We start from the raw sequence: 15943 nt of genomic DNA, 5'->3' as shown, positions 1-15943 counted from the left end.
CTCAAATTTGGTAGTTGTCAGTTAAAATGGCTGGTACGGTTAGGATGAGTCTCGCCGTATACTTTGTGCTTGTATTGGGAGTTGCTTTTGACACCATTGAAATAGTGGGAAACATTTTGTTTAGTTGGTGTTTAGGTATAGGATTCTTCATCACCATTTCGGTTCTGGCTGGTTTGATATTTCTTTAATGGCGTAATGCTTAGTAGGTGACTCCAGTTTAAGGTGGAACGAGAAGAATGTCTAAGTTAAACACTTTAATTTATACCAGTGCCTGATTGGTTATTACTATGATCATTGAAATCTTCCAAGTATAGAGTAATCTAAAATATATATATAAGATGAGCTAGTACAAATATGAATCGGAAGATATGATTTCATCTTAGTCTTAGTCACTCCTATATTTCTATATACCTAAAGCAAAAGGATTTTCAAGTAAAAGCACTGACCACAATCTCAAAAAGCACTGTACTTTATATGTTTAAAGGGATTGTGATGAAATGTGGCGAGGAACAACTGCGAGGGAAGAAATATCCCTCTGACACCATTGTTCTCGATGAGTCAATTTTAGGGCCACTTTGGAACCCACTGCTCACTTTGGGAAAACCATATTTCTCGAAAGAAATATGCTATGCTGTCCATTTCCACGATTTTATTGAAATACAAAAAAATACAAAAATTGAACGCCGTTTTCGCACCCATTTTGCGTCGAAGAAGGTGTAGGTTTTTTGACCACAACAATGACCTATAAATATGTCTTCTGCTTTCTTCAGCATAAAAGACCTTCAAAAACATTTATTCTATGTACAGTTCATTACTGATGTCATATTTAAAGGATGGAGAACCGATGCCCATGTTGACAAGACATGCTGCAACCTGATGGACGACTTCGATCACAAAGACAGATATCAAGACACAAATTTACCGTCCTCCTCTTTCCACTAATCAAAAGAGTCCATCACGACAAATTTAGAACTTCGACCCCAACTGCAACCTAAATCTGAAACAAAGGTGTTGCCCATGACTGTTGCCCCATTTTGCGAGGAAAGATTATTTTTCTGTTCCTTAGCGTCGCTAGCATTATTTATTGCTACACCGTTCATGATCATATTTGGGACCTTGCCAATTAGAGTGTTTGGTGTATTTTGTTTGAATCTTACAATATTGTTCTTGCTCATTGATGAAGGGGTTGAATTTAACACTGTTGAGGTTCTTAGAACTGTCGTTTTCAACTGGTGTGTAGGAAGTGTGTTTTCTAATTTCGGTTGTGCTTCTGGCTGTTTTTATCATTCTTCTTTGGCAAAATGCAGGTCCAGGACCTTAGTTCGAAGATGGGTTGGAAATCGGTTGACATGACCAGATACTTTTCGTTCCATATAAGGAGCATGGATGTATAATCTTTTTAGATATATAGATATGGTTTGTTTCAAAAGATTGGAATCAAATCGGAGAATACTTATGTTTTTTGAGAGCTGGTCGGAGTTGGCTATCTAAAATTTTTTTATTGGGGTCTCATTTTTTAAAATTGTATTAGTTTTCTTAAAAAAGTTGCAAAATTCATACAAATGTATCTTCATTCTGTTGTTAACAGAGAGCATGCGTTTGTGAACAAAACCCCATAGCACACGCCCTGCAGAAGAAAGAATCAGAAGTTGGCAACTCTACCATAGGAGAAATACCAAGATCAGTCAATAGTGTTTGGGTAAAAATTGCAAAGATTATGAGGTAGCGCTTCGCGACAAGGAATGCAAATAGAACCGCATCTCGATGAGCTAAAAAAATGGAAACCACCACCAAATACAATATTAACAATGTCATCATCGCAAGAAGAATATTCATCAGACGAAGAAAGTATCTACGACTCCAATGAAAATCACAGATCGAAAGTTCTTTTAGGATTTGTCGATGCACCAGTAACACAAGATGATCAACCAACGATAGAAGATACTTTCATTGGTGGACAACCAATTTGGCTTAACCCTGAGTCAAAGCCACAAGAAAGCTACTTAATTTGTGATCGTTGTGGAAAGAAATTGGCGTTATTGTTGCAAGCATTCTCACCACTAGATGGTGCTTTATATGATCGGGTATTGTACATATTTGGTTGTAAAGATAGTCAATGTTCGAAGCAAAAGGGAAGTGTTAAAGTAATTAGAGGTATCAACAAGAATGAAAAAGTAGTAAAGAGGATAAAGGAGGAACTAGATGGTATTAAAGTGAAGGAAATGGAGGATAAATTGAAACTTGAACAGCTGAAGAAGTTGAATGACGAGTTGACCAAGAATTTATTCAATAACGACAAGCCAAGTGATAATCCGTTTGGAAAGTCGAATCCATTTGCTAAAAATGATAATCCATTTAGTAGTAATCTGTCCAACCCATTTGCAAAACCTGAATTTAAAGAAACCAAGACAAATGAATCCCCATCCTCCACTAAGAATCTGCAACTGTATGCCGACGTGGCAAAAACTGCACCGAAACTGCCAAAAAAGGTGGAAAAGAAATTACAAGGTGACTTACCTCAGTACAATGGTAGTTTTGTATACGTTGATCTGGAAAAGTTTCGCAAGGACAAAGATGAAGATGCTCAATTGGCCAAGTACAAGCATTTAATTGAAGAAAACGACTCTTTAGAAGAAGGTTCATCTTCAAGCAAGAGACGTGGATCATCATCATCAGCAGTGTTGGATCCACATACAACTAAAATTTCCAATATGCTAGATGACAAGTATTTTGAAAACTTTTCATCTACAGTCAAACATAATCCAGGTCAAGTATTGCGATACGATTTGAATGGCAAACCATTACTTTACAATGGTAAAGACGAAGTTGCCAAGATATTTTTAAATGCAAACAATCAACCAAATATCCCTCGTCCTGGTTACAATCCCAGTAGTGAACGTCGATTTGAATTACAATTGATGCCAAAGGCAATCATGGATCTCGAAGGATTGGATGGAGATAATGTTGACATTAAGGATATATTGAATGGAATGTCATGGGGTACAATAATTGTATGTACTGATGTTGAAGATTATATTCCAGAGGAGAAATTTGATGAAAACAAGGTTGGCTATATTCAAGAATGGTGTGGTGTTCAATGGGAAGAAAGTGTCTAAAAGGGTGAGGTAGGGAGAGCTGAGAGGCGACGGTGAAGTATCATACTACCTTATGGGGTAATTCATTCGAGTGTGAGCATATAATAGTCTGTAGTAATAGATACAATTCCTAAGTAAATCCGCTCATATTGTGCTTTTCGGAAATTTACTTAGTTGGAAGAAAGAGCTCGGAAGATGAGCAACAAAATCTTATGTAAGGCAAATTGAACCATGAATAACTGCAAGTCTAAACTATATATAGACCAAAGTGTAAACTTTACATTGCAACTTTGAGCTGTGTTTATATGATAATGACATAATGTTGCATTTTGCGCGCCCCCTTTCAACTCGAAGACACAAAATTGGTTGCGAAAAAGGGCCATAATAGTAGAAAGAGGAAAAAAAGAAATTTCTTTTTTCGGTCGGTTTGAAGGTATACCTGTCATCGAAGAGTATCGGAGTTAAGCGCTTAAAATATGCTATTGTATCTAATGAAATAGGTCTAGCAATGTACAGATGGCTGAAAGGTGAAATCGAATAATTGGGCTTTATGAAGAAAGTAGATCAGAAAAACAAGATAAGCTCTAAGGATTTTCATAGTTTCTTGTACAATCATTTTAAATGGTTGCTCTCATTTTCACAAGCCCATTTCATTACTTTGGAGACGAAACTGGAGAGACTTCTTCTGGAATCACTTTGTACTCGCACTCCAAGGTGTTACTTTTAGTGAAGACAAGGCTTTTGTGATTGGGATAATTGTTTATCAGGAAAAGTTTTATAATAGAATTTCTTAGTCCAGACCTTATTTAATAATACAATTTTTGCAGTTGCTATGTTGCAAAGTAGTTGCAAAAGCCTCTTGGTAGGAGCTGTACAGACTTGAGCCGACACCAGGACACTCTAGACTTCAGGGTAATGATATGTATTCAAATAGGTCTCTTATAAATAATTGGTTTTTTTAATGATGTCATTGTTTTTGCTAAGTAACTCCTTTCAAACTTCATGCAACACAAACACAAACCGAAGCAAAAAAAATTGAATTGACGGAACTTAAAACAAAAGAACAAACCGAAAGAATATATTACTAAACGCTCAATAATATACAACAAACTATTTAATCAACCAATCAGCCAACCAACCACAAAGAACAAGATTACCAAAGACAAAGAAGTATATAAAAACTTTCGACAAATTCGCAAAAGATTAAAAAAAATAGAGGGATACAAATTATTGGACTTTGCTTCTTTCTACTTTCTACATTCTACCACATTCGCTACATCATCAAACTACGAGAACATCCTAGCAAACACTAGACTCAAGACGTTGCAGCACACTACATAAAACGTCCTATACATATACATTTTCACTACCACCATGTCAAATGACTATTCGTCATCAAGTGATGATGAAAATTTCAACCCAAGTTCTCAAAATAGATTTCATATTCAAATACCACAACAACAACTCAACTTAAATGAAGTTCGTAAACAGAATCAAAAGAAAGACAATTCAAAATTTTTGAAACAAACATCATCAAATTTTAATAAAGTTGCCAGCAAGTTTAATAATAAAAAGAGTAATGCTAAAAAGTATCCTGATTCATATACTCCTCGTGACCCAAGAGCTTCTTTGAATGCATCTAGACTGTCTTATGCTTCATTTGAAGACGAAGGTGAAAGGGAGAACAATAGTGATTCTGATTCAGATGATGATGAGTTTAATCCTGGTGGACCAAGATCGGGTAATCAAAACTTGCCTCATTTTAAATTTGACGCTAACGATATTAGGAAAAGTCAAGGTCCAGTTCAAAGTGATGATGACGATGATGACTCTGATGACGGTAGTTATCAAGACCAAACTCATACTGATTTCACACATATTCAACAAACTCCACATGAACAATTTTATCATACTGATTCATCAGATGAGGAGGATGCAAGAGGAAATGAGGGCCGTCCCCAATCGTATCATCATGATCCACTTGAGAGGACAAAGTCAAGCTCCTCAAGGAAATCATCAGATGAACATTATGTTGCAAACTCTGCATCGTCATCATCGTCTTCATCTAAACAAAATCGTAAACCATCAATTCATTCAATGCGTTCACATGAAACGAACCAAAGTGCATCGAAAAAGAGTATGAACAGTGCATCAAAGGATTCTAGTGGTGGTCTTCGAGGCATACTTCGTAAAATGTCACTTGCTGATCGTATTCCGTCTCAAGATCACGACATCAGTCACAGTGATACTTTTTTGGGAAGAGTTTTGACTGGTGGCCATCAAGGTTTAAGTGGTGGTGGATTGGCACCTGGTGCAAGTCGTGCGTCCAGAGATAAAAGTGGCAATGATGATGAAGAGAAGAGAGTTGGTTTTGCTGAGCATGATGATCGTGGTGATAATCATGCTATTGAATTACAACCTCTTTCAAAATATGAGGATTTAAGTGATGAAGTTAAAGCATTAGTTGACCAACATATTCCTGATGCACTTTTACACTCAACGAATACTAGTGCAAGCACTAGTGCTGATGTAACTCCAACTCGTAGTACTGATGATTTACTTAATGAAAAGTCAAAAGATGAAAAAGAAGAGTCCAAAAAGTCTACTGATAAAGATGGTGATGAACATAAAGATAATCCATTTTATGCGCCTAATCCGGACATTTTTCTTCGTGGTCATAATGATTCAGAACCAAATGAATTGGCTGACGTTGATGGTAATTATATCGAACCGCCAAAAAAAGTTCAAGCAGGAGTCTTGTCTTCGTTATTGCGGTTATATCAACAACCAATGGAGAATAAATCAGCAAGTTCGTTAACCAATGTCGATACTAATGACTCGACAGTTGATAGTTTTGATGAACATAGAAGACCTACACTGCATTTAGACTTGACCCGATTTGGAACTGAAGTTGGTGCGGGGGTTAAATATGGTATGAAGTCCGCACAACATGGTGCTAGTAAAGGATATCTGAATATTAAAGCTTCAGGAAAGGCTCTCGGTAAGGCAGCTAATAGAATGAGACATTTTGATGGAAAGGGAGAAGCTGGCGCTAATGATCGGCCATTACCAGATGCAAGTGATGATGACGACGACGATGATGAAGATGGATTTGGAGGAGGAAGCGGTGGTGGTCCCGACGGTAAAGGCAAGTATGACGCTAGCGGCTTGCCATCATTCCAAAATGCCAAACCGAAAATGCCCAAAAAGAGACCAACTGACCCAGCAAACAAGTTGAAGAAGTTGAAACGTAGTAAAAAGGCAGAAAGATTGCGTATCACCGTGCACATTGCCGACGTGTTGCAACGCCAACGTTTTATCATCAACATGTGTCGAGCATTGATGTTGTATGGAGCACCAACCCACAGATTAGAAGAATACATGGTTATGACGTCACGAGTATTGGAAATTGATGGACAATTTATCTATTTCCCTGGGTGTATGTTGGTTTCATTTGGTGATGCCGCAACTAGAACTTCTGAAGTTCATTTAGTCAGATGTGCTCAGGGAATCAATTTGGGTAAATTATCTGATGCTCATAAGCTTTATAAGGCAGTGACGCATGATTTGATAGGGGTTGAAGAAGCAACCAAAAAATTGGATGATTTATTAAAAGAAAAGAATAAGTTTGCCCCATGGTTATGTGTTTTGTATTATGCGCTTGGATCCTTGGCGGTGACACCATACGCATTCGATGGCGGATGGATTGATTTACCTATAAGTTTTGGAATTGGATTATGTGTTGGTGTTTTACAATATTATGTTTCAACATTATCGAATTTGTATTCTAATGTGTTTGAAGTATCTTCAGCTATTGTTGTGTCCTTTATTGCTAGAGGTATTGGATCTATACGTGGAGGTGACCTATTTTGTTTTAGTGCTATTGCTCAAGGATCATTGGCAATCATCTTGCCTGGTTATATCATCTTGACAGGATCCTTGGAATTACAATCGAGAAATATAGTTGCTGGGTCAGTGAGGATGTTTTATGCAATTATTTATTCATTATTTCTTGGATTTGGAATTACACTAGGGTCAGCATTATTTGGATGGGTGTATCATGATGCAACGTCACAAAATAGTTGTGCCAAGGGCCATTCAATGGATGATAAATGGAGAATTTTGTTTGTGCCACTTTTTGCAACATGTCTTGGATTAATCAATCAAGCTAAATGGCGTCAATTACCAATCATGGTTATAATTGCTAGTATCGGTTACATTGCCTCATATTTTGCAGGGAAACATTTCTCCAACGTGACCGAATTCACTGCATGTATTGGCGCATTCATTGTTGGAATATGTGGTAATTTGTATTCACGTATATGGAAGGGTGTAGCCGTTTCAGCAATGTTGCCGGCAATTTTCGTCCAAGTTCCCTCAGGTATTGCTTCCAAGAGTTCATTGATTTCTGGTTTACAAACAGCTGATAAGATTACTAATCGAAATGGAACTGAAACTACCACCACCACCGATACTACTAGCTCGTTAAGTTTTGGTGCTACGATGGTTGAAGTTTCAATCGGTATTAGTGTTGGATTGTTTGCTGCTGCGTTATTTGTGTATCCATTTGGTAAAAAGGGAACAGGGTTGTTTACGTTGTAGGGAACACAAAAATAGAGTTTGTATGTCGATTTCGAGGTTGAGACATATTTGCATTATATTTATTAGAATGGGGAACATATATAGAATTGGTTAGATTTTGAAAGAGATATTCGGTTTATATTTGGGTCATTGTAGAAGTTGTTGCTGAGATTCGTTTGAAATAGATAATGTCAGATTTTGTTGACGATGAACCATTTTGGGAATTGACAAAACAAAATATCTTGACAACTGAAAATTCACGACATCATTTAACCAAAGAAGGCCAATAGTTTCGTCCACGTACTACCCACCATTCAGTGAACCAATTACCCTTACATCGTTCAATTTAATGTTGCAACAAAATCAAATATCAAATTTACTTAAATCAGCACTACTGTCTCCTGCATCATCATCAACAGTTTCCAGTTTCCACCCAATTTCAATCTCATTATTATCCAACCATGGCAATCCATTAATTTCACTCACTACTAAAAGCCAGCAGGGGAATGATCGACAACTGCACCTGCAATCACAACCGCAACTGCAACTTCAGTCATTACATAGTTCTAAAGCTGGTACACCAACAACTACAACAACAGGAGATGAATATGAACAAGGGTCTAACACGAGACCAACACCGTCAATCACAACCACAAGCGCAAACCATGCAGATTCACCCAATGATGTATCGTCAATCACCTTGGATCAATTGAAGATATACTCGTTAATTGCATACAATTCAACCATAGAAACCAATGAATTGGCAGGATCACCCGAGTCGAGTGATAGCAATGATTGGTCAATTGTTGATTTCGGTAACGTGAAATGTATAATATCAAAAATCAGTCTCGGTCATAATTCAGTACCACAAGACGACAATAAAAGAATCAAGCAATTGAAAGACAATGGACAAGATATCAAACGGGGTAGTAACGCAATAAACGCAAATGATGATGCAGATAATGGTTACGACAGAGACGGTAGAGACGATATAGACGATGATAGAGATTTATTTGATGGATATTTTGTCGTACTATTCTATCAATCAAAACCCAAATCAAAAGAAGTTAGTGACTCTTCCCAGGAAGATGTTGAATTAGAAGTTGATGCTATTGCCAAGATCAAGATTGATGCAATCGTGAATGCGTTAACTCAAGGATTAAAAGGGTATCATGAACCAATAGCTTACTAAGTTTTAAATATTTAATATATAGTTGCCTAAAAGGTTGTAACTGAATTTTGTGACAAGAGAAAAAGTGGTACTTGTTAGACTCTATATAAAAGTATCAGGTGATAGGTTAGTCAAATACACCTCAAAAGTATGTAAACATACTAAACAAAACTTCAACTAGGTCTAGATACACGGTGCCGCTTACAGCCAGTAATTAAACAAATAACGTAGTATTATATGAAACCCCTATAAAAACTAAAAGTAAACAACCAAAATCCAAAAGTAGTTTTAAGATATAAGTTATGAGTTGAAATATATGTATACTAGTAAAAGGGTATAAAAAGAACAAAAATAATATGCTAATTAGTAGTAGTAAATAAGAAGGTAAGGAAAAAAAAAGAAAAAGCATTGAATCATCATAATGGGATGGATGGGGGAATAGTTGTTGAATGTGGTGGGTTGATAACATTGTTGATACTAATTTAGACTTTTTTAGACTAATTTAGACTAAGTTAGGCTAGTTTGATGGGGTTTCCAAGGTGAAATTATCCCTCTTGATATAGACGTGTGTGGTTAAGGTTTATTTTGCAATCATTTCTTCATCTTCTTCCTCTTCTTCTTCATCATCATCATCTTCTTCATAATCACCTTCATTTTCATCCATTAAACTTTCTTCGTCAAAACTTTCTTCTTCTTCACTTTCATACCAAAAATCTTCATCTATTGGATCGTCAATCAATTCTCGATTTTTAACAGATTGATTATTACTATAAGCAACTGACGAATCATCAGGCATGATGAAATCTTCAGGAATATCCTTTTTCGACCGTTCAACTTCTTTCAACACTTTCTTCTTGTATTCGGGGAAATTTTTTCTAAATTCAACTGATGCATCAATATTGGCGGGTGAATTTCCATTAGGGTCATCCAAAAGAGAAATAATTGAAATTAATACACTTTCAACAGTTTGTGCTGGTGACCAAGTCTCACTCTCAGGTTCATCACTAGTTGGGTCTCCCCCTTGATGTAAGATACTTATACATAACCGACCATCACGATAAATGTTTGGATGATAAATGGCAGGAGTAAAACGGAATGATGGTGGACTAAATGGGAAATCTTGAGGAAATCTCATTTGTCCTTTGAAATATCCGCCATGGTATAATGAGTCGGGGTTGAGTACCATAACACCAATATTCCATAAAAAGATATTATCATCGTCTAATTCAATGTGAAAAGATGGGATTCTCTTTTTGGGATCAGTTAAATCTTTAAATTGTCGTTGTAAGATAGCAGCAGCTGATTTGGAACTCATGTTTGGATATGCTTGTGGTTGTGTTGTGTTGTGTTGTGTTGTGTGCGGTGTGGTGTGGTGTGGTGTGGTGTGTTATTATAGTAGTTGTATGTGGTGTGTGTGTGGTTGTGTGTTGTAAAAATGTGTGGTATTACAAACTAACTGATATGTGTGTGTAATATAAGTGAGTAGTGATGTTGTTGTATGGATATGATTAGTGTGTATTTGTAGTGGGTAGTGAGTAGTATGATGTTCTTAGTCTGTGGTGAAATGTAGTGTAGAGTGTGTTGTATGTGTGTGTTGTATGAGTTGCGTGTGTGGTGGGTTGTGCTATGTGGTGGGTTCTGTGTGTGGTGTGTTGAGAATGTTTAAAATTTTGTTTTGTTTGTTTGGTGGTTGTGTGAATTTCTTTTTTCTTTTTCTTTACGGAATTCTTTTTTTGTTATTGCTCATGAAATCATACTCATACTACGCTACCAACTACCAAACTACTTTGCAAATGATATGATCATTACAGTCTCGTACACATACGTACATACATTCATACATACGTACTTACTGTAGTAGTTATATATATGCTATATCATTATCTAGTATATATGATCGTACATTGTAGTATAAGCCATACCATTACTTCTCCCCTTCTACCGGTGCTTATTCTATACTTCCTAGTTAAGTCAACTTTATTGTTATACATATTGATGATTAATAATGATATGCTAGTTATATCATATAAAAAGGCATTACATAACCTCTTAAATAAGTCCGCCACAGTACGAAATATACTGACGTAGTCATCCTGTACAAGTTTGATGTGTACAAGGTGGTCTCTAATACACCTGGGCTTAATTCAAGCTTACATTTATTTGTGCCTATAATCCCAGTTGTGTGTAGTTACTTACACTGGTTTATTTATTCTTTTTACTAATCATACTACAATAATGATGACTGCGAAAACTTCAGAAGCAAAAATTGACTAATCAGGTCATTGTCGCATTTATATTTGCGACATTGAAATCAGACTCAAAAATATTATTCTAGATCACACCTACAGTTAACCAAGACACATATAAACCCCCAGAGCAACAATAGTAAAGACGTAGTTTCATATGTTGATAAAATATATACGACAATGGGGTACTGGTATAGTATGTCTAAGTATAGTGGTAATGGTACGACTTGATATTGTGGTATTAAAATTCTACTACCGATTGCTGTTTATCGTATGAAAGTGTTTTTGATAAATTCCGATAATCGCACACTTCACATATACTTTGCATCTAAACACTTTAAACTTCACAGCCATCCTTGATAACAAACACTAAGCCTATAACTCATAACATTACACCATCCACCGAATACCACACTAACCTACCCCCCTCAACGCTATACATATTCTTATTCTATCCCCAATAACCCCCTCACACACAACACACCACCCCTCTCATCAGTATGTTCTTCCATTCAATACGACTATTTGCCACTTCTTCATCTTCATCATCATTTGCTAACCAAAACTACTACCAACTATTAGAACTACCTACAAATGCCACAATAAAAGAAATTAAACTACAATTCAAAAAACTCTCCAAAAAATATCATCCTGATTTGAATCAACTTTTAGATGATGAAGCTAAACAAGAAAACAATGCCAAATACACTGCCATGGTCAATGCATATGATACGTTAAAAGACATCAAAAGGAAACGTGCTTATGATCAATCATCGTCCTCATCAGGAGGAGGAGGAGGCTCCTTCGCTACCACTACCTCCAATCGTCGATCAAATGAATATAACAAGTACTATGGTGAAGCAAAATATTATTCTCGTAGTGGGAAATCAACATATTCAGCCTCAGGATTAAATACCAAACGACATAAAGTTAAATACCAACATAGTGGATCAACAGGTACAAATCAACTGCATTTTTCTGGGGTACATATAAATCACGGAGATCGATATGATGTACCTCATTTTGATTATGATAAACACTTAAATCGTAATTTACGATTTGAACAACGTATTATTGATAAATATATGGATCCAGTTACCAAGGAAAAGATTTTGAATCAATTGCAAAGTTCCGGTGAGCATATTTCTGAAGAATTGAAAACTAAACATTTGTTACGTCATGTAAAGATGATTAAACCAGGGTATGAACAAAATGGAGAAATCACAAATAACGGAACAACTACGGCTAATGCCACTGGTACTGGTAGTGCTACTGCCTCCAGTGGATATAGAACTAACTATGACGCCCCGAAGTATACTCACAATGTCAAATACGGTCAAAGTACAACTTACCAAGGTGCAGCAACGTATCAAAACTTGTATCAAAAACCCAAGACATCAAATTATGGATACAATAGTGAAACTGACAATGAAGATCAAAATGGAGCTGCTAAATTATTTACTGCTTTGGGTGCTGGTACTTCGTTATATATTCTATACAAGATAATTTTTTAGAAACTCAATTACAATCCATGACCCATTCTATAAACTGTAATCGTTTAAAAACTATAATTCACACAATATATATTTTTTTTAATTACTGAATTATATTCCAAATATTCAACTACAATAGATATTTCATTCTTAGTCCTTTATTACTGTAACATACACCTCTCTCGCCTTCTGCTAGCTCCTCTTAACGATCAACTTCACCAAACACCAAATCCATAGTACCAATAATAGCCACAGCATCAGCTAAAAGATTACCTCTAGCAATATGATCAAAAGCACCTAAATGGGCAAAACCAGGAGCTCTGATTTTACATCTATATGGTCTTTCACTTCCATCACTAACAACATAAACTGCCATTTCTCCCTTTGGCGCTTCAATAGCAGTATAAGTTTCTCCTTGAGGTACAGCATATCCCTTGGTAAATAAAAGGAAATGGTGAATTAAAGCTTCCATATCTTCCTTCATTAAACTTCTTGGTGGTGGTGACACATTATAATCCTCAACTTTCACTGGTCCTTGTGGCATATCATTTATACATTGGAATATAATTCTTAAAGATTGACGAAATTCAGCCATACGAATTAAATAACGATCATAACAATCACCATTTAATCCAACAGCAATATCAAAATCAACTAAATCATAAGCATCATAAGGTTGTGATTTACGTACATCAAATGGGATTCCTGAACCTCTTAACATAACTCCTGAACATGAATAATTTAATGCATCATCAGCAGTAACAGTACCAACATTTATAGTACGTTCTTTCCAGATACGATTGTCAGTACACAATTCTTCAATTTCATCAATTCGATCACCAAATTGAGTAGCCCACATGTATATATCATCCAATAAACCAGCAGGTAAATCTTGAGCAACTCCACCAGGTCTAACATAAGCACTATGCAATCTAGCACCAGAAACACGTTCATAAAATTCCATCAATTTCTCACGTTCTTCAAACCCCCACAAAAAGGGAGTTAATCCACCAACATCCATAATATGGGTCAACACCGACATACAATGATTCAAGACTCTTGTAATTTCACCAAATAAAGTACGAATATATTTAGCTCTCAATGGAACTTCAACATTCAACAACTTCTCCACCGCCAATGCAAATACTTGTTCATTAGTCATCATTGAAACATAATCCAACCTATCAAAATATGGCAATGCTTGCATATAAGTCTTTGTTTCAATCAATTTTTCAGTACCTCGATGCAACAATCCAACGTGAGGATCACTACGAATAATTTCTTCACCATGTAACTCCAAAATCAATCTCAACACCCCATGAGCTGCCGGATGCTGAGGACCAAAATTTATGGTGAAATGACGAATCTTGGTGTTTTGTTTTGAAACTTGATCAGGATCATCGGATTTATCCCACATCATATTGGTCTCATCCATAACTTCAGTAAATGTCGTCTTGCCAAACATTCCTGGCGGATCAGAGTATTTTTGAACTTTTCTACCAAGAGGGGTAACGGCATTGGCTGTTGTTGGTTGTTTGTTGGGGGTGTTTGTTGGTAATGGTGTTGGTGTTGCAGCATAGTTCCTTATACATGATGATAGCGATTGTTTCACTTGTTTGAAGGAGCGTGATGATACTCTAGATGCCCTCAACATATTGTGGTAGTAAAATCAAAGGGAGGGGGGTATGGTATGGTGGTAGTTGTTGAATAAATAGAAAGCTAATCTCTGACGGTTTGTCTCTTACTCTGAATAATTTTCTGTAGGTAGATCTATGGTTACTACCAATTGAAGGTTTAAAAAAAATTTGTATAATGAGAGTGTTACTAAATAAATTTATTTTATTGGCTGCACTACAAAAGAAGAAGAGAAAGAAAGAAAGGAAGAAACAATTGGGGCATATACACGACTTTCGATTTTCCTTTTATGTCGCAACTATTTTGTGACAATGTTTTTACGACACTGAAAAAGAAATTGGAAACGTCGTTCCGTCGCTACCACTTCAGTCTCTTGTTCAGTTTTAGGTAAGTCTAGCCAGGATTATTCTATATGCACTACTCATAGATAAAAAATTGAGTTTTTCAACTTTGTCTTCCATAAAATCGAGTTTCTCATGTTTCCACTTCATCTTTTTTTTTTTTCACAACCAAAGCACACCACCCAGACGGAACCTATATCTGATTCACAAAGAAATGAACTTTCCTGCTAGTACAACAACTGAAATAACACCACCTCCACAAAATCAACATCAACCGCAATCACTACCACAAACTCAACCACAACTGCAACAGACAGACTCACATCACAATAAACGAAGAAATGACGACTTTGAAATTAACCAACAACGATTTAAAAATATGACGCAAGAAGAAGCAATAAATTCCACGACAGAATGGCCTCAATTTATACACCCGGATGGAGGAATCGTTAAAATATCACCATGGGGCTCAATACGAGAATATATCGATCCAAAGACTAATGAAACTGTAACGAAATTTGAAGATTGTAATTTTGAAGAATATTCATTCAAGTCAGAAACGGTTGAGAAACTATATCAGACTCCAGACACGCCACAATCATTGTACCATCGACCTACTAATCAATCGCACGACAATGGCACCGCCACTACTACTGCAAACTCTCGATTTACATTGAGCCCGAGTAATGAAGTTGAGGGATATGTGGTTGATGGCTACGGAAGGCACCAAAACGACGATGACGTTTCATTCTCGAGTGCAAATGATGTAACTCATCAGTATCAAGTTGAACAAGAGAATTATTTTGGAATTGGTGGTGAACAGATGGAAGAGTTTGATTGTAGCTATAACGAAGATGAAGATGAAAAAATGATATAAGGTCTTGTGTTTTTTTTAGGAGGATTTACTTGTAATATTATATATTCAGTTCAATTGGGTTTCAATGTAGATGTGAACAAAAGGGGGAGCGGTTGTGTTAGGACACTAAACTTTATGTAACTATTCTCTTCAACGTTGTGCTTATTGTAGTTCAATGACTACGCGTCTCATAAAGTTAAATGCAACACATGATTTATGCAAATTCGTAGTTTGTTAAATGCCCAATTTCGATACATACGATTCGCATTAGTCTCCATGTTTCGTTTGCTCTTCCACAATAAAGTTGTTGCAATATATTCTACACGTTTAACAAAGACGCGACAAAATTTTCAAATCACGTGCTTGTGCTCAAAAGCAAAAGATTGTACATATAATGCAAGCATTGCTCTCAACTCCAACCCACTGTAGTATCTCTTCAAAGTGGCCGCCATTCTCTTGTTGCTGTCCGGTGTGCCTACTCTATAGTCAAACCCATTTTGATAAAAAAACAAGATTGGACAATTG

The 15943-nt window shown here is 36.3% G+C and overlaps 7 protein-coding genes across 7 annotated transcripts; 5 read left to right on the top strand and 2 right to left on the bottom strand. All coding sequences in view use genetic code 12, as the record gives it.

Moving 5' to 3' along the window:
• Positions 1-1742: 1742 nt before the first annotated feature.
• CORT_0G03630 (Tsr4 protein) lies at positions 1743-3116 on the top strand (the record flags this gene model as incomplete). Its single annotated transcript, XM_003871115.1, has 1 exon — positions 1743-3116. One exon carries the CDS (start codon positions 1743-1745, stop codon positions 3114-3116), a length of 1374 nt encoding a protein of 457 aa, XP_003871164.1.
• A 1353-nt stretch (positions 3117-4469) lies between these two features.
• Positions 4470-7697, top strand: CORT_0G03620 (hypothetical protein; the record flags this gene model as incomplete). Its single annotated transcript, XM_003871114.1, has 1 exon — positions 4470-7697. The coding sequence occupies one exon, from the start codon at positions 4470-4472 to the stop codon at positions 7695-7697; it is 3228 nt and encodes a 1075-aa protein (XP_003871163.1).
• Positions 7698-8025: 328 nt separating this feature from the next.
• On the top strand, positions 8026-8868 carry CORT_0G03610 (hypothetical protein; the record flags this gene model as incomplete). Its single annotated transcript, XM_003871113.1, has 1 exon — positions 8026-8868. The coding sequence occupies one exon, from the start codon at positions 8026-8028 to the stop codon at positions 8866-8868; it is 843 nt and encodes a 280-aa protein (XP_003871162.1).
• Positions 8869-9427: 559 nt separating this feature from the next.
• Positions 9428-10162, bottom strand: CORT_0G03600 (Cdc34 ubiquitin-protein ligase; the record flags this gene model as incomplete). Its single annotated transcript, XM_003871112.1, has 1 exon — positions 9428-10162. One exon carries the CDS (start codon positions 10160-10162, stop codon positions 9428-9430), a length of 735 nt encoding a protein of 244 aa, XP_003871161.1.
• A 1431-nt stretch (positions 10163-11593) lies between these two features.
• On the top strand, positions 11594-12607 carry CORT_0G03590 (hypothetical protein; the record flags this gene model as incomplete). The annotated part of the gene is made up of 1 exon (XM_003871111.1): positions 11594-12607. The coding sequence occupies one exon, from the start codon at positions 11594-11596 to the stop codon at positions 12605-12607; it is 1014 nt and encodes a 337-aa protein (XP_003871160.1).
• A 181-nt stretch (positions 12608-12788) lies between these two features.
• Positions 12789-14240, bottom strand: CORT_0G03580 (Nuc2 NADH-ubiquinone oxidoreductase; the record flags this gene model as incomplete). Its single annotated transcript, XM_003871110.1, has 1 exon — positions 12789-14240. The coding sequence occupies one exon, from the start codon at positions 14238-14240 to the stop codon at positions 12789-12791; it is 1452 nt and encodes a 483-aa protein (XP_003871159.1).
• A 536-nt stretch (positions 14241-14776) lies between these two features.
• Positions 14777-15439, top strand: CORT_0G03570 (hypothetical protein; the record flags this gene model as incomplete). The annotated part of the gene is made up of 1 exon (XM_003871109.1): positions 14777-15439. The coding sequence occupies one exon, from the start codon at positions 14777-14779 to the stop codon at positions 15437-15439; it is 663 nt and encodes a 220-aa protein (XP_003871158.1).
• Between the last annotated feature and the right edge of the window lie 504 nt (positions 15440-15943).

This window comes from Candida orthopsilosis (assembly GCF_000315875.1).
Source record: "Candida orthopsilosis Co 90-125, chromosome 7 draft sequence".
NCBI classification, from domain to species: Eukaryota; Fungi; Ascomycota; class Pichiomycetes; order Serinales; family Debaryomycetaceae; genus Lodderomyces; species Lodderomyces orthopsilosis.
The sequence above is the reverse complement of the archived record's forward strand: the minus strand, read 5'-3'. Positions and strand labels throughout refer to the sequence as shown.